Below are 18,393 nucleotides of genomic sequence, written 5' to 3' on the forward strand. Positions count from 1 at the left end.
TTTCTTTATGGTCTTTCCAAGTTATGCCGTGTGTCTGTGACTTCCAGCACCTCTCTTGTCCCAAATGCATCTGTCCTAGGGCAGACTTTTTAGTCTTCCACACCTTAGGCTTCTGTGTCTGGTTGTTTTTTTATTATTATTATTTAATACAGTCAATGCAGAAGACAGAAAGAGGGAGGTGACAGGAGACAGAATATTTTCTGTATTATAAGTAGGTACAGACGGGCTGTGCAGCTTTCTGAGTTTTAGTCTGCAGACAGAACCAAGTGATGGTAGGTCATTCTCACTCAAGCCTTGGGAGACTTGGTTCATCAATATTTATGAAGGTCTTAGGCTAGAGACTGTATAAATGGGTAAGTTCTGTCATGTGTGGGCACAAAGCTTGTAGGATAGCTTTCACGATACCAAGCTACAGTAGAGTGGGGATGTGAATGGTCTGGGGCAAATAGTTTTCCATCCTGAAAGAGATCATTGCAGTAACTGTGCAGATGCAAGCAATTTGGCAGCAATTGTTCCAAACCAGTGGTTTGTTTCAAAAACCGAAGCAAAAATTATAGACTAAATCCTCTCCTGCATTGTTATATTGCCTTAAATTTAGTTCCCACAAAGGTATTTTTCTGCTGATGCAATGACAGCAATGACTGGCTGTTGGTCAAATTATTTTGTGATGCTTCTGTGATTCTGTGCTTGGGCCAATATGAGCTCTGTAAGACTCCCAGGAGTCAAAGGCAAAAATAAACAGATTGAGTCTGGAGAAGCTTCTAGAGATGTTTTCAGAGACATATTAAAACAATTCTGGGCCAGTCTTCTCTCTATTGCTTCATCCTGTTCTGATGAGGTATACCACGATGAGCTTATGTTTGAGGTGGGTCTCCTTTTCCCTAGGTCCCACAGCTCCACTTCCTGTTACTTGCTGACTTTGATTCCTCATTTCGAGACCTCACTATGAAGAAGCTTGTTTCACTCCCACCCATTTGCTCATTCCCAGGATTTGGTCTTCCTTCTGAAAGCACAGCTGGGAATATTGTCATACACAGATTCTTAAGTTGCAAGGTTGTGGAATAACTGATGAGATGTATGTGGTTTTGTTTTGGAAGATGTCAGGGCTGTGGTTCAGCCAGTGTCACAGCAGCGTCATGTGCTGTGCCGTTGCTACCAGCTGGAAGTTCTCAGAAACACCCTGTGTTGGTTCTTCCTGAGCACACTTTGTTTTTTCAACCCCTGTTTTCGGATCTTTTTTTTAATTTTTGGAGCCAGATCAAAGCAGTAGCACCAAGGCTCCGTCATTTGCATTTTTGTGTTATTAGCTCTAAATTCTTATTTATGGTTGTTGGCCCCATTATATTGTAGTGACTACCCTGCAGAGAGTTTCCTGCTAGGGTCAGGACCAGTGCTTTTGGATTTGTACTCCTACATACAAGAGGATATGAGCACCACTTCAGAGAGCATTTGGGCACTCTGCGTGATGGCTCTTCTGCTGATTCTGTCAGAATATCTGCTATGACAGTAAAGCATGTATCAGAGTCTGATAACTGTTCCCTCCATTTTAGTGGGTGACTTGGAGAAAAAGGGCTGCAAGTTTTGAATATGCAACACATTTAATATTCTGTTGGGATTGTTTATGCTCAGCAAATCAAAAGATCTTACAGTTCCTGTTGAAATGAGGAATAAGAGCAGTAATTCTTCTCTGAATTTTGTCTAATGCGAGTGCAGCAGGGAAGATTTCTCTGAAGTGTGTGGCAATTGCAACATCAGTGGTTCATCCAGACCGAGGAGGATCCCAGCTGGTACTGAGCTGCTCTGTTGGCTGGTGGCCCTTCACAGTCAGCCTTCCATGTCAAAGGAAATGAGGAGCTACTGCCTGAGTTTTTTTCTCTGTTCTAGCAATTCCCAGATGTTGTGACCTGGATTTACCACATTCATATTTTCAACACTATTCTCAGTACTCTGCTAGCTTGTAATATAGTCAGAGATGACTGTCTCAAATGTCATCTACTCCCAGATTTTTATGTATTTTAAAATGAATGCATATCTGTGATTCATCTTGAGTTGTACTCATGGAGGGCAGTCACAGCAGTGTAACCTAACAGCATGAAATGTCTGCCAACGCTTCCCTCCCTTTTCTGGTAATTCCCTTCTCCCTTCCTCCACTCAAGTCGTCTTTGGCTTTCTTCAGTTTCCTTATCCCTGCCTTTGAAAGTGTCAGCTGGCAGGGATTATCTGCTGAAGGTCCTACAGGTTCTTGCCTTTCCTCACGATTCATCTGAAAGATAACTTCTCTTCATACAGTTTCCTGCCTCTCTTTCACAGGACAGGCAAGAATAAAAACACCATGAAAAGAAGGTACAAATCAGAGAGCATGTTGTTGCCTTTCCATATGCAGATGTTATACAGTAAAAAGCTGAAGATCCAAAAGGAGGTATTTCTATCATGACAGGGCATACAAAAAGCACCACATGGAATATACTTTTACAGTAAAAGAAATGCAATCTTTCCTCTTTAGGGTACAATCTCGCTCTGAATGAAAAATACCACTTCAAGAGGAGAACTAAGTTCCTGTAAGGAGTATTTCACAAAGACATTTATTAATTTTAATATTGTATTCTTGAGATTTTAGTTGCACGGTCGGGAGGTGGTTGACCTTTCATCTTTAGAAATTATTTTTACCAAACTCATAATTTTAGTAGCTTCATCTGCCTTCTAGTAGAACATTAAATGAGGTGGCAAACATCTGTCACAGAAGACTTTTTTTTCCCTTCCCATTTCTCTTCAAGAGGAGACTAGTTTATGTGACCTAGTCTCTATTTCTATAGGAAAAAGCAAGTCAAAGAACTGTATCTCGTACATGGAGCAACAGATAGGATTCACCATAATCATTAGCTCCCATGGACGTTCATCCCAAATTATCAGACCAGCTCCTCAGAAAGCTTTCCCCTGCACAGAGCTAATTCAGCCAGGGTATAAACAAATTCCAGGTAACCACAGGGACAGAACTGCTCACAGGCTTCATTCAGAAGTGCATGGATGTATAGGTATGCTGAGCTGAGGGGACCAGATACTCTGAAAATAAAGATCTTGAGCTGGATTTGGTGTTGTGTGGAAAGGCAGGTTAGAGGCTGTAAGCTTCGTGTCACTCAGTGATACAGGAATATGTACTGCTACATTCTGTACCTCCCAGCACTGGAGACTAATAAACAGATCCATCCATCAGAATGGGTGGTGGCATATTCATCTGTGAGGTCAGAACAGGGCAATCTTGTATCTATCTGGAAATACTGGAAAATATCACCCACAGGTGCTCTTACAGGATAGCCTTTGTTCTTCAAGGAATCAAAAACCCACGTCTAGATTAGCTGCAAAAATATCAATTATAGGTAAAAGCACTGTGGCTGTGAACTCTTAAAAATAAGATATTTTTTTTCTTCTGCCCATCAGCAGTTGATCTTCACTCAACTGTTCTTTATCCATAAGCTGGTCTTACCTGATTATTTTGTGATCTTGATGATGGAGGTCTTTGTAGCAAAAGATTGTTGCCTTCCATGTATTATTGCTCCCAGTAGCTTCTTGTCTGTTCTCTTGATTTGTGATGCAAAGCTTTGAAAAGTGTGATTCACCTCAGCTATGTGAGATTTTACTTATCCTCATCTCCTTCTGTTAAGATGTTAAAGTAACAGATTCTGAAATATCTCGCATCCTTAGTAAAACACATGGTCATTTGTGAGAGATGTGGGTTTAACAGTTCTTGAATAGTGTAAACAGTGTTGTGGCTGTTTTGATATCTGGCATGCTTTGAGTAGGTAGTACAGGGCCAAGCTATGTTGAATCAGCTGCTGTCTTGCTTAACTTAGTTTAGAACGTTTCAGCACATTTGGTTCCATCTAAACTGTATTACAACACAGGCTGAAAGAAATTGTCTTTTGCATGAATGTTTATGGTTTCCCTCTATGGTTCCTTCTGCTCCCTTCCTTGATCTGTAGCATGAGCTGACCTAGCAGCGTTTACTTACCCTAACTATTGTTTAACCACTGACCTTAAGTGCATTATGGTTCAGCAAAAATTCCCAAAGGCAGTCTGACTGTTCTCTGTTTCTCTGCATTGTATGGGGAATCCAGTGTAACAGGTGATCTCAGTTTTCAGTGTTCTACTGTACACATGTGCCAAAGCAGGTACCTAAGGCTGTCTTACGTGCTGATGAAGGTAATCTTAGGGTAGCTATTAACGTTGCCTGGAAGCCCCAAAATAAAGCAGTTGTCCTTTTCATGCGGAATTATATGTTAGTTTACTGGACTGCATATATAAAGCTCATCCAAGATTTAAAATATTGATATATGATGTTGATAAACAATAGTATTTTCCTTCAGCGTAATTGCAGATCTGAACTCTTACCTGCACAATTTCATATGCTTTCTGAACCAATTATATGACAGTTTAATGAATTAATGAAAGGCTGTAGCATTCTCATTTATTTTCTTTGCACTGTAACTTCTCCTCGTGTACAGCACCATTTGTTCACTCAGATCTGCGAAAGAATTGGCACCTGTAATTGTATATACTTACAATCGTAAAATTCTTCTACATTAGCCACATCCCAAGTTTTGAAATGTCTATATTTGGGACATTTAAAAGGTAAGAGCTGTATGACAGTTTCTGTTGCTTATACATATTAAGAGTGGTATTTGTGCTGTGAGAAGCATGAACTTCTATAATACAGGTTTTTTTCTTCTTTTTTTGAGTACATGTGATGTTGGTAAAGAACATCAGTCCAACAGCCCCAACTCATACAGTCTTAATTCACAGAACAGCAAAGTTGTGAATGGCATAGCTGTAAGCTTCCCCACAGTGCCCCTTTGCTGTGTTACGAACAAACCATTTTCACAGAAGAGCCTCTGTTAAAAATGCTACTCATTATGACAGTGATGAGGGTGGGTTTTTGATATCGGCATTAACCTTCAAGAAAAATACTCCAGCAGCTCACTGGGTGTAAATTAGCTTGCAAATGTTAAATAAGAACAGCTTCCAACCAATACTGAATCCAGACTTGACTCCATATGAGGATCCAAATGAGCTGAGGCAACTGAAAAATCTGACAGATACAAGTGTGTCTGTGGAATGCCCCTGGATGTTAAAGTTTTCAACCTGATGAATAAAATAGAACAGCTCTTCTCTTTCTGAAGGTTATTCATTATAGCTTTGTATTAATTGTTCTGCATTAATTGATCATCTAGATTATTAACAAAGATATTAGGTCTTTAGATACTATTGTAAATGGAGCCATTTAAGTACCATTGGTAATAAACTATACATTGATTAATACTTCAGCTGACAACATTAGTTACAGTTTGATTATTTGAAATTATGTTTCAGAGGAGAAAAGTTGTTTTCAAATGTGCAGATATTTGCAAGAGTTTCTTGATCCAAAAAGACTTAACCAGCCATCTCCAGTCTGAGGGAATCTTCTCAGTTTTATTTCCATACTTTGATGTCTCAGCCATTGGGAACTAGGAATGTATGAAAATTAGATGTAAAATTTTTATATTGTATTCCTGGGCTTCACTTTTTCATGTATCTCCTCAGCATTTTTTCCCCTTCTGACGGATACGTTTTCCTTGATGCTATCAGAAATACCATGTGACCTGGATGATCAGTCACAGACATCTAGCTTGTTGATACACTTGTTTGAACAAACTCTCAATAAAATAACTTAAGAGTAGCAAACAAAATCATAACCATTAGTTTGCTCCCTTCTTGCTAGACTTAGCATGTTTTCTTTCTGGGGGTCTAACAATAGAGTCCAAGCTTTCATCTTTTTAGTCTTTTATTTGTTAGAGGCAAAAACAGATGGGTTTTTTGCCCACATAAATATATTTTTCATCAAGTTTGATTTCTTAAACACAAAGGGTGTGTTTCTCATCTCCAGTCCATTAGAAGTTAATGTGAACTAAGAAATATTCATGATAATTCTGAGAATTCCAGCGAAATCTTATGAAACAGATTCTCATTTCAGGTTTTTTTTGTGAGAGTTACGTTGCATTTGTGTTTTCACCTTGGGGAAAGAACTCTGCTGTCACTCTGTGCTATAACTTGAGTTTTCCTTGTCTGTAGTGCCAGGACCAAATTCTTCCAGTGACAATGGCATCAGCTTTGCCATGATAATGATGGCCTGGGTGGTGATTGCACTTGTCTTGTTCTTACTGAGACCTAGTAATCTGAGAGGATCCAACACAGCCGGAAAGCCAACCAGCCCACATAATGTAAGTGCATCTTCAAGTACCCTGTAGAGAGACTTTACAAGAGCTTAGATGTGTTTTGTTTTAATACAGACTATCTTACAGTCATTTTTCCCCTTTATTTTCTTGGAACCCCATTAACGATGAAAATCAGTAAAACCAAAGGGAAAGCAGAATCACAAAGGCCAATTGTGAGGCCTGCCGTGGGATGGAGTAGGTATGAGTGACTAAGTGTGGGTCCTAATGTCCTCTGGACACTGGCTGTCCCTGGTTAAAACTGCCTCCTGCCTTCTTATGTACAAGCTTTAAATCACAGGTTTAAGAGAAGTCGGTAAACAAAATTACATCATGAAACTAGGAAAGTGATCTTTGCCCAAGATGTGGGATCATAGAAAAATCCCTGTTGCAGAAAACAGTGTTGTTCTCTGATGCTCATTTACTCTTGAGTATTGAAAGAGATGCTGAAAGATCTTAAAAGAAAGCACAATGTAACTCTTCTGAGTTCTTTTATTGCTAAATCCTCTTCCATGAAGCACTGTTTCTAATCCTGAATGTGGCTTTTTTCTTTCTTTTCCTGCTTCCTTCCTTCCCTCTAGGGGCAAGAACCACCAGCCCCACCGGTGGACTAGAGCGTTCACTATTGGAAAATTTCAGCAGCTAAAACCTTGCACGACCAAATGAACGAAGTGACCAGATTACTCCTAAACCCCGCTCAATACTGTTTTCTTTTCTCATTTATATAGAGAAGAATTATTATTCAGCAGTTATCTTCATTAACTGCTTTTAGCAACTACAATTTTAAGTTAATTTTTGCTTTGTGTGTTATTACAAATCCTAGTAGATTGTAATTTGAATAATGATAAGGCATTGCAGGGGTTTTTTGGTTGTTACTGTGGACATTCCACTCAGTCTCTTTCTGTTACAGTGATCTTAATTTCTTTGCAGTGATTTCTGATGTGCATTGAAAGAAACAGAAAATCCCTGTACATCTATAATAATGAAGGTTACTGACCTTTCTTCAGATTAATCCGTATTTTTTTCTCCACTATACTTCTCAGAGTTATATTACGGTTGCAACTATTAGCTTAGTTATGGTGAGAAATTGAAATTATTTCATACTTGCCCTGGTTCAGAGCAGCTTTTAGTCTGGCCTTTGGACCCCTAACTTAGTTTTCAGTGTTGTTGGCAAAAGCACGGCTTGTCCAGTAGAATTATACTCTGTGTGCGTGCGTGCACACATAAGCGAATGTGATAATTGTCACTGTCAAAGCTTTGACATATATATTGGGAACTTTACACAAAAGAATATACCACCAAAAAATAATTTAATCTTGTTCATTAATAAATGATATATCTTGTTCAATATATTGTCAAAAAATATATTCCAAAACCAGATTTGTTTACTTATAGACTTCATGAAAAGAGACATTTAGTGGAAAGAACTTGGTAGAATTTTCTGTCTTGATATAGTCTTTTAATACTCAGTATCTTAACAAGTTCTTAGCCATGATGTAATTAATGTATATTGGACAAGATGAAATCATACCAAGAGGTTACCAAGGTTATCAACTTTTGGTCTACCAAAACATATACTGGATATTCAGGTTTTTTCACCTGTATGTTATCAGCAATTCTTAACATTTCATTCTTGTCTACTGGTTGTAATTGTAGAATAACAGACTTGCAGGTGACTACATATGGCATGTATTTTCCCTCTAATATTTGTGTGTATGTGTGGTGTGTTTATGTGTGCGTATGTGTGGCTGTGCACGTACCTGTGCACATCTCCCATTGTAGAAAATGGGAACAACTTTTTTAATGTACATTAATTTAAGAACATTTTAAAGATGTACAGAAAAGCAACACTGTATATTTTTCTTGATCAATTTGAAAAATTGATGAGAATAATGTAAAGAACATTTTTATGTTACCAACATGAAGCTTCTTTCCGTAAAGGTCAGTAGAACAGACATATGGGAATTCAAAGCCTTACTCTACAAACCTTTATTTCATGGGGACTTTAGTTACGGAGCTGAAGGGACTGTTGAGATGCGTAAAGGTTTGTATTAACAGGCTCTAACAAAAATCTCACATCAGATCCCATGGATGACAGACGCAGGGTTTTCCTCCTCAGGGTAAATGGTGGGCCAGCTAAGCCTCCTTGCAAAGGTACAGTGCAGACCTGAAGAAAGGCTTCTGTAATTTGATGTAATCGCCCTTTGAATTTTTGTGGAATAGCGTGCTTCCAAGCATAGCAGCACATGTGAAAAATGAAAAAAAAACCATTAAAAATGAAGAAGATTGGGCCAGGTGCTCTCAGTGACATCGGCGCAGTGCCATGTAAAGTGATGGTGCTGCAGCAGGGAAGCTGAGAGAATTTGTCCTGTTATGTCTAATGGTGTACAGGCCACAAACACTGTGTAAAGATGTCACTGGGACGAGCAGTCTGACTGTGCTTGCTTTTTGCCTTCCATGTACGTTTATGTTTCGGATACTGTTTTGAACAAGTAATACAGCATCATTTTGTTGAACCAACAAGGAAATATATATGTATCTCCTACACTGACCTTTTCTCCAAGGATTTTTGGCCAGAATTCTTCACTATCAGATGCATAAAACAGGCTTCCGATTGATCAAAAAGCCAGCTGAAACAGGCTTCATTTCAGACAGAGTGCCACTCCTCATCCTATTGGAAATTGGTGAGATTTACAGCAGATGCTCCTCACTTCCGAGGATCCATCTTGCTTTACTTAAATGTCTGTGTATGTATTTATAAAACTCACCATGTGCACCCAGCTCTAACAGTCTTGGCAGATGAACTTTTCTTTGAGAGTAATGTGTTTTACATTTAAATGAAGTGTCTTTGCTTGAAATTCCTCTAAGTAATTGTCCCAGTGATTTTATACATGTATGCTTTCCTCATGTAAATTGCTATTTTAAATTTTCTATGTAAAAGAAAAAACATTGGAAATATTTTATTGTAAAATGTACTAAAGAGCCAGGCCACTATCCCACGTCAAAATGTATGCCTTTTAAATTCAGATACTCTCTCCAAGATACACCCTTCAGATCACCACTCTTAATTTAAAAAAAAGTAACTAATTGTAGGACTGTATTTTGCCACTCTTATTTATGTTAAATAGTGCCTTACTCATCAAGTAGTTGCACTGAAGTTTGTGGGACTACTCTGAGATAATGTACTAGTAGCAGCTTTAGTAAGGGTGGCAGAAATCTGGCCTTTAGTGATGTAGTTTGTGATGAAATAATTGTATCATGGTTACAGATGTTTATGGTAAATTTTGAGAAGTGTGGAAGAGATTAGTGGCATGTGAAGCTTCAGGATATGATTAATTCTGTCATGAGGGTTTTAAGCTTGGTTAGTAAGAGATGCAAGTTGTAACAACTTGGGAAATATGGAGGGAATTTTACAATTATACCTTAGCTTAGATCTTTGTTAAAACAATAGTATTTTTAGAGTCTGCTTAACACAATTGTTATATTCTGAAATGAGAAATCATATGTATTCATGTATTGTCTGCCGATCACTTAGCCTTGTAACATTCATGATTGAAAAAGGAAGAGTGATGATGTGATGTACCTAATGTAAATCGGTGGTTTAAAATGTCTGAATTATGCCAAACAAAAAATCATCTGTGCCATTTGCGGTTTCCTAGTGATCTTTTACTGAGTACTTGGATTGGGATAAAGGGCTTGTACTATGCACTTTTTATTGACTTAACACAATAAATAGCAATCGTTAGTAACTTTTTGTCTTCGCCTCTTAGTCTTTGTATAAGATACTGCACCAACCTATAAATTCCTAAGGTAGTTTGAAATAATTTAAAAATAAGCATTGGTAAAAATAGTGTTTTCTGTGCAAATTTTAAAATGTAAATTCTAACTTTTCTAATGGACACTTGTCTTCTGTTTGTGTCTCAGGCAAGTCAGAACAAATTATAAGCGGTTTCCAAGGTTTAAGATACTTTGACATGGACGTCTCTGCCTTTTGCTCTTCAAAGTAGCCACGTAACCTAGGAAGTTAGAAATAATACAGAAAGAAAAGTAATGACAGAGGCCAAATATGCCAATTATGACACTTCATTTTAGATCACATCCTACTACTTTGGGATTTGCAGTCTATTTTCTAGTCCTAGATCTTGGCACTGTTGGACCCAGAGCTGCTCTGAGGAAGGAAGATGCTCCAGTAGATCCAAGGCAGCATGTAGAAGTAGTAGAGACCTGTTGCTTCCTCACTGTTCCCATGGAGTGTAGCACTCTTCTCCCTCTGGCAGCAGAGCATGAAATGCTGAGCAGTGGGTCAGCAGCAGCTCAGATCCCATGTTAAGGATTCCTGCGTTAATCCAAGAGAAAAAAGGAAAATGACAGGAAAGCATTAGGGTTTAAAATAATACACAGCTATCCAGAAATCAATGCCAGAGAATCAGAAACAAAATCTGAATTTATTTTTAGTAATAATAATTTAATGACAAATAATTTAGTAATAAATGCTTTAGGCATTTGAGTCTATTTAGAAATTGTCTGATCTTAGTCTGAGAGATCATTAGTGTCTGCTCATCAAGATTTAGCCCTTTACTTGAACATGAAGCTATAAATAACTCCTAAAACTAACTTGACTTACAAGTGCGCTTATGAAAATGTTTGCCGAGGATGCACATACCTATTATGGGAAGCGATGCAGAAAGGAAATTACCACAAATTTAAACTAACTGTGTTCAATGGATCTGCATGAGGTCTAGCTGTTCAAGACTACCAGGTAAGTGGAGAAGATTACTCTGCCCAAAAGCCTGAAAAAAACTGTATCTTATTTAGGATTTTTGTGAGAAATACATCAAATCATTGCCACAAAATATTTCATGAACGTTAAGCGGGTTCCTTGCAAAAATGGACAATTTGCATTCTTTTCCCCTTCCGTCCTTACTTGTTCAGTACCAGCAGCAGCCTACGGTGCAATTCACTGCAGAGACACAGACCTTTGGTGGGGAAAAAGGAGGTCCATCCCACGGTGAACTACATCCTCACTTGTAAAACAGCACAACTCTTTTTGGCTTCCAGGGAGTTACACTCATCAAAGTCAGCTGAAGATTTGTCTCTTTTCATAGAAGAAGAGTAACTGAAGCAATGTTAACTTGCTCTTGTATCAAAATTATTGCCAACTCCAGTAGCAGGCATCTTGTAGTGAAACATAGTAACTAGAAGAACCTGGCCGCCGTATTACATTTTTAACATCCCCAGATAAGGGTTGGTCAAAGAGGGTGTCTGAAACAAATGTATTTCAATATGTGACAATAAATATTAATTCACCATCTATATTCAGCTTTTTAAAGGTTTCACTCTTCTTGCTTATATGGAAAGTGATATTATAAAATATTTTATACAATGTTAACTGAAAATACAGCAGTAATTTCTAATCAAAGATCACAAGTAGCAAGCTTTTCAAAAAAAGTCTTTTGCGTTTATGGGTTTTGTTATTTCATCCTGCAAGCTATAAATGATGAAACAGGAATAATTTCTGTGACTATGTAGTTTTCAGACTTATACCTGTTCTAAAATTCTTGAAGATTATTAATTTCTTCTGGTGCAAAAAATACCCTTAAAATGTAAGAGAAGATATTAAAGCCAAGAAAATATATTTCCTAAGCAGACCAACAAAAAAATCCCCATCATTGTGCAACATTCTGAAGGTCACAGCCATAGCTTTGATATAAAAAGTAAGTCTTATGGTGTAGGAGCTCAGTCTAGAGCAGAACTTGTGGCTGAAATCATAAAGGATAAACTGAGTATGATTAGCAAGAAAATGATCCACAAAAGCTCCCACAGGACTGGACACTACAGCAAGCACTGCGTGTAACACATCAAAATCTTTTTTGTTGTGGTAGTGATGAGTAAAAATCTGGTTTCTTCAGCTCTCCTAGTGATTTCATGCAGCCTTATTTTCCATTCTCGGTTCCATATAGATGAAACAGAAAATCCAAATAATCATTTTCCCACTTAATCAAATATTAGTTTGCAATTTGAATTACAAGCGCATCTCGTCTCTGACACTCCCTCTGGCTGTATGCTTCTGTTGGGCTTCAGTATGTAAGAAGAGATTAAGCCAAATTTGCTTCTAGCTATACTGTAACAGTGGATCAAATCTTCACTTTATTTTACGTGAACAACTTCAGGCAATGGGACAACTTAGTTGAGTAAAACCCTTCAAAGAAGTCATGCTACAAGAGAATTTCTCACCAATGGGGCTGTGATGAAAAGCAGTCCCTGATGTGGCTGTTCTTACTTACTAATGCATTAGTTTTAGCATTTAAGGCTTCCTTATTGTTTTATTGAAATGGTTGTTATGCCTGAAATAGCTCTTCTGTTGGGAGCTGTAGTATGCTCCGTGTTCAGAAAAGCAATGCTGCTGCCCACAGCACTGTTTCTGAAGGAACCGCTTCAGTGTCTGCTGTAATGTCTGTGGTTTCAGAAAGAACATCAGAAGGGGGTGGGGGGAACTAAAACCAACCAACCAACCAAAAAACAAACAAACAAAAAAAGAGGTTATTTCATCCTGCAAGCTATGAATGATGAAACAGAGGAATAATTTCTGTGACTGTGTAGTTTTCAGACTTATACCTGTTCTAAAATTCTTGAAGATTATTAATTTCTTCTGGTGCAAAAAATACCCTTAAAATGTAAGAGAAGATATTAAAGCCAAGAAAAAAAAAAGAGGTATTTACTAAACAATTGATAAGACCATCAAATGTAAACATGCCTGGGAGGAAGTGTGAATAATTTCTGTGTATACTAAGAGACTTAAATAATCTAATTAGAGGAAGGTCATATACTGGAAAGCAAAACATCGTCGTGCCGGAACTGAAAGAATAGGGTTTGAAAGGACATTCTCATCAGAATTTTCAGGGTGGCCTTCCTCTGACTTTTAAACATAGTTTAAATTCTGCGTGGCTTTTGGGATTTATTTATATTGCAATATTGTCCACAAGTCCAGCTGAAATTAATATCCAGATTTCTGGGCCCTATACAAACAGGCATGTTGACCCTGACCAGAAACTCACTGCCTTTTGGGACAAATTTTACCCATAATTGCAGTTTAGGGTGCTGGTTGTCACTAACAAAAATACTGTATTAGATTAATATAAGCTGTTTGGGCAAACTGTCAGACCAAATGGCAAAGTCGAAGTTCTGGTGAGCCAGAGAGGTGGTGAGGAAGGGGCATAAGTAGGGACATGCCAGGCAGAAAACATTGCTCGTAATAACTCATAACGTTGGCTCTGTGCAGTTAACTTACGGTTGGCTCCGAGCACTCGTGGAGCTCAGACACTCAGCTGCCTTGTCCAAAACTGGTATATGGCTTGCTTTATGCAACTGTTGGAGCTTTTTCCAGAGGAACCACGCATGCCCAGTCCCACATGTCCTTGTGTAATCTCTTCAGCTGAGCCTCCTTCCTCCCTCTCAGCACTGTAAAATACAAAGCATGGATTCAAAAGCTGATCCAACTGTTCTGCGGACAAGTCTTCTGGGCACATTTTTGCCTCAGCCTGGGACTGTTGCCGAGTAGCTCAGATTTCTCCGTTACATGTGGGGTTGCCTCCTGGTTGTGCTGTGTCAAAAGTTAAAGAAAGGCTTGACAGACAATGGTTGTTGTTGAATCTGTGTCAGATGTCAGTGTCACAAACTGATTACACAAACACAGCTGCCTTTAGTGAATGATCAGCTAAATCTGGTGACAGATTAGTCTGGCATTAAACACTCCCTAGATAGATACAAAACTTCTTTCATGTCCAGGGTTCCTTGATAGCTTCTCTCATCTCCAACATCAGAGTGCCAGCCAGGAGATTACGCAATCATGCACTCACTTGCTCTTTCTTTTCTTCCCTCCCCATCCCCTCATCCCCCAGGTCCTTCATAAATCATTATTTCTCCCTTGCATAAATGGAAGAGCTTGTACAGTGGAGGTGAAGAGTGCCCCCTCCACCCACCTTTAGCATTTAGATTGCACTTCACTTGGTGGTTTCTGGAAAAGTAGAGATGTGGCCTCAAGCCCACTCCCCTATTTTCCACACAGAGAGGATCCAGTCTCACGCTGGTACATGCTCTAGCCATTGAGCCATTATATTAGAAAAACATTACCACATTTCTTGGCCAAGCTTTTTGAATGAAGGAGTCTTAAATCTTTGGACTGCATGCCACTTGATCCTGCTGGTGTTACCCTTCACCTGAGCACATGTTAAAGGTCAGGTCTATGAGAGCATATAGCAAAGGGACTGCTCATTTTCAGGATCAGGTCAAGTTTAGATATGAGGCAGGCAACTGAACTACTCAGGCTGGATTCCACTGAGTCAGAACATGTACCTTTAGGTACCTAAGGAAATATATTGTAAAAACTTGAGTATCTTTGGATTTTATACACCTTTTGGAGTCCATCCCCTAGGACTAGGTTATTGACTAGATTATAAATTCTGTCATATGTGTATCTGTAGCCTAACATTTACAAATATATCTAAAAAAGCCTATTCTCAAGCAGATGTGTATGAATTATGGTAACCACCTTTCCTGGACATGGATACTTCCATAAATTACAGCTCAAGTTGCTTAATACCAGGGTCTGAAAACACGGTCTCCTAGCAGGATGTGTGAGCAGTGCTCTCAGAAATATACATCACTTACAGTTAAATTATTATGCAAATGACAATCTTTAAAATGTAAAATCCTGGATGAATGGAACAGACTCATCAGTCCTACCAGCCGCTCTCTCAATTTTAATTCCAAAATAACACACACAGTAGGAATTTACCTGAAAAAAAATGAACATTGAAATGAACCCTATATGGAGACTTCTGACTCGGTCTGCAGTGCACAAAACTTAGGTTGGAGAGTGGCAATCCTTCGTTGATGCTGCTGTTTAACTGAACGGATGCCCTGCTAAGACACCTTTCAGCAACAAGTTAAGGGGGTATTTTAGTTAAAATCTTGCATAATATACATACTAAGCTCATAAATTATAAACTAAAGTGGACTACTATGAGCATGTCTTTTGACATCCATAGGGTTTGCATTATTTATTTTTTGCACCAGAAAATACCTTTTAGAAAAACTTTCCAGAGAGGGGCCATCTCTGAATCATTATGGTTACTCATCTTCACTATTAGAAAACAACTTTCCTGAATCTGAATTTGTGAAGCTTTAATTTTTATACATTACATTTTGCTAGTTTGAAGGAAGGATTATTGATTTTCTGTTCATGCAAGAAATCAGCATTGCAAAACTTCATTTTACTCACATGATTTTTAGGCATTGCCTCCCAGGAAGGCATTTATAGCCCTGAGGCTGTTATGGAGCCAGGTACCGGCTACCCAGTATGCTGGAAGAAGGATTCATCTCATCTAGTCAACTGGCAATGCTAAAGAAATACATAAACCTGAAATCCCATTCCTTGTGCGTTACTGACCCTGCACTGCAAAAGGATTTGCAGCCTACACTGAACCTTCAACAAAATGGCACAGAACTCACACTTCCCTTTAAAAATGTGGCCAGCAGTGGACCAGCCTCATCTGCTTTGTAGCAGCCCAGGGTTGTGTTCCCCAAGCAGCGTGCTTCAGGAGGTTTGATGATATGCCCTGAAGCTTACCTAAGTTTTATTGCTTCTGTTCAGTGTTGTAAAAAATTCTATGTACTGGTAAACAATGGGTCTGCCTGAACAGAAAACCCAAGAAAACCCCGCTCAGTAATTCAGAATTTATTCTGTAATGACAGGGGAGATCCAGGCTCCCTGCCCTTTTCACTGCAGTGACTTTGAGCTCTGCATCTTTCCCCTGCCAGCAGTGCCCTCACCACCAGGGTGTAGGCTATAGGGAAACAAAAGCAGCCCTCACCATCCTTTCTGGGAAAGTCGCGTCACTCTGCAAGAGGGGATTTGAGATCCATGTCCCAGGCAGGGGCTTTGACAGTGCAGTCTATCAATAAGGCCATTTGTTAGGAGAAAAGAGACTGGGCTCCACTGCCTGCTCTAATGGCTGTTAAGACATTTGAAACAATTCTCAAAACACTGACTACAATCCAGACCTTTCTCCTCCCACTAAAGAGCCGTGATTATCAGACCGGAAAAATACTCCCTTTCAAGCTCCCTGGCAAGCAAGCATAGTTGCAGGTAGAGAGTTAGATCCCCGTGTTTCTTTATAACTCTCCTGAGATAGGTATGCGTGAACCCCCTCCACGGAGGAAGGGTCTGAAGCTCCTGCCCTCATTCTCAGCAAACACAGTAACTAGGGGGTATTCACCAACTCTAATGCACGACTAACTGCCCATACATACAGCAAAAGCAAAGGGAACTCCGTCTCACAAAGGTGGCCTCCTGCACAGCGACCACCACTGCCTTTAGAAAATCTGCTCCTTGTTTGTCAGGCGTAACACTAAGGATATTTACCATAGCAACACCCCTGGGGGACCATGTAAAGGATCTGAAGTGGACTTGGCCTTGCCAAGGCAGCAGCAGCCACATACAGAGGACCCAGATAAAGTTCCTAGCAGTACGAATGTATGCATTTATGACTATTCTGAGACCTAGGGAGACAGACACGGGTTTTGAAGGTAATGGTGTAGGTAAGACTGACTCAGTAGCGAGAGCTCATTGAGCTTCTATTTGCTTTGCCTAGGCTTCCCTGGAAAAAATGATGTGTTCAAAATTGAGACATCTGTGCAAATTAGCAACGAGACAAGGCATTACTTGTTTTTACTTCAGGATAAACACTGTGAACCTTGCACCTTCGCCAGGCAGCTCTTTGGCTAACCACACTGGCTCTGCTAGGATTCTGCTCTGAGATTGCAAACCTCAGTAGGCTCTTTCAGTAGAAACACACATATTTTACAGTATCATTTCTAAAGGACCAGTGAGTTACAGTATGTACTCATTTAAATAGGCACAGATTCTTCTAGGGAAAGATCAGATCCTCCAGAGTAAAATAGTAACAGAGTAAAATATAAAACAGAAACAATGATTCCAATTTCTATCTACTTTAACATCTATGGATGAAAATTCTATGTAAGAACAAGACAATACTTTACTGGCATTGTTAACAAGGACATACATATGTATTAACCACCTAATTTGGCAACATTGAGCACAGAAATTGTAATCTGTTAAAACCATAGATGAGTGTGGTATTGTGGATGCAGGAAAAAAACCTCAACTTCTAGGAGATGCAGTGTAAGTGAACTTGAATACACCAGAGGTGAAAAGATGGCAGATTTCTCACAGCCATTCTGCTCCCAAAGTCAGGTGAAGTATACTAATAACATCATGTTTATACGAAAAGCGAGAGAAGTATCCGAGAACTTTAATGCAACTAGGCAAGAGATCCCTGGGCAGTGCCCAGATCAGAAGGGCAAAGGAGTGCAAAGCTCGCATTTCCTTACTGTGGCAATGTTTGCACATGGACTTTAAACACCCTATTTTACTGTGATCTAGCCATGTTTCTATTTACTTATCTTTGTTGAGACTGCGCTTCCCTAAAGGAGAAAGGATGAACAATTGAGTTTTGTGTTCCACAGCAAGCACAGCTGAAGAACCAGAAATTACCCACATGCCTACTTGACCACCAAAATGAATTTATCCTATAAAAACACCCCGAGGCAGAGGAGGGGAACAGCTCAGCCAGGCACTGTGATCAACTCCCTTTCCCACCAGTGGACCTGACCTCCTGGGAGCCCAGGCCAGACACACGGAGCAGGCAGCGTTTGTGGTGGGGCCTGGGGGAGCGCTCGTTCCCCCTGCTCCCCACTGCTCCAGCATCTCCGGGGACACTTCCAGTGGCGCTCGGGGGGTGGGTGTGGGCCAGGTCGCAGCTTAGACACCTCTTCCAAAGAGGTACTGTCACCAGCCACCGCTCCGGCTGCCGTGACGCAAAACCACCCCAAAGTAACGCCGGGAACCAGCGTTACAACGCCCACACAGACATATGCGGAAAGGGGCCGCCGGGGGCACGGCGAGCGCCATAGGAGGCACCACTCTTCCCTCCCTGCGGGCCACTGCGGCAGGGCCCGCCCCGGCCCAGGCCCCGGCCCCGGCCCCGGCCCCGGCCCGGCCGCGGAGACCCCAGCCGGCCCCGGGGTCCCTGCGGCCCCGCTCCCGCCCAGGCTTGCGCGGCGGCGGCGG

General features: G+C 40.1%; 1 protein-coding gene and 1 long non-coding RNA gene across 6 annotated transcripts in view; one reads left to right on the forward strand and one right to left on the reverse strand.

Moving 5' to 3' along the window:
- Positions 1 to 9,991, forward strand: part of SMIM14 (small integral membrane protein 14) — a 55,501-nt gene extending 45,510 nt beyond the window's left edge. For 3 of the 5 annotated variants that reach the window (XM_027799797.2, XM_055700785.1, XM_005435244.4), the window contains exons 4-5: positions 6,103 to 6,251; positions 6,824 to 9,991. In XM_027799797.2, coding sequence (XP_027655598.1) covers positions 6,103 to 6,251; positions 6,824 to 6,856 — 182 coding nt within the window. In that variant the 3' untranslated portion in view covers positions 6,857 to 9,991. Of the gene's footprint in view, positions 1 to 6,102; positions 6,252 to 6,823 lie in introns of those variants that run through there. The other 2 variants (XM_055700784.1, XM_055700783.1) reach the window with 2 other exon arrangements.
- Positions 9,048 to 13,950, reverse strand: LOC114014816 (uncharacterized). The gene is made up of 2 exons (XR_003558467.2): positions 13,531 to 13,950; positions 9,048 to 11,504 (listed from the first exon to the last, which is right to left on the reverse strand). It is a non-coding gene; the product is annotated as an uncharacterized LOC114014816 (long non-coding RNA).
- Between the last annotated feature and the right edge of the window lie 4,443 nt (positions 13,951 to 18,393).

This window comes from Falco cherrug, chromosome 1 (assembly GCF_023634085.1).
Source record: "Falco cherrug isolate bFalChe1 chromosome 1, bFalChe1.pri, whole genome shotgun sequence".
NCBI classification, from domain to species: Eukaryota; Metazoa; Chordata; class Aves; order Falconiformes; family Falconidae; genus Falco; species Falco cherrug.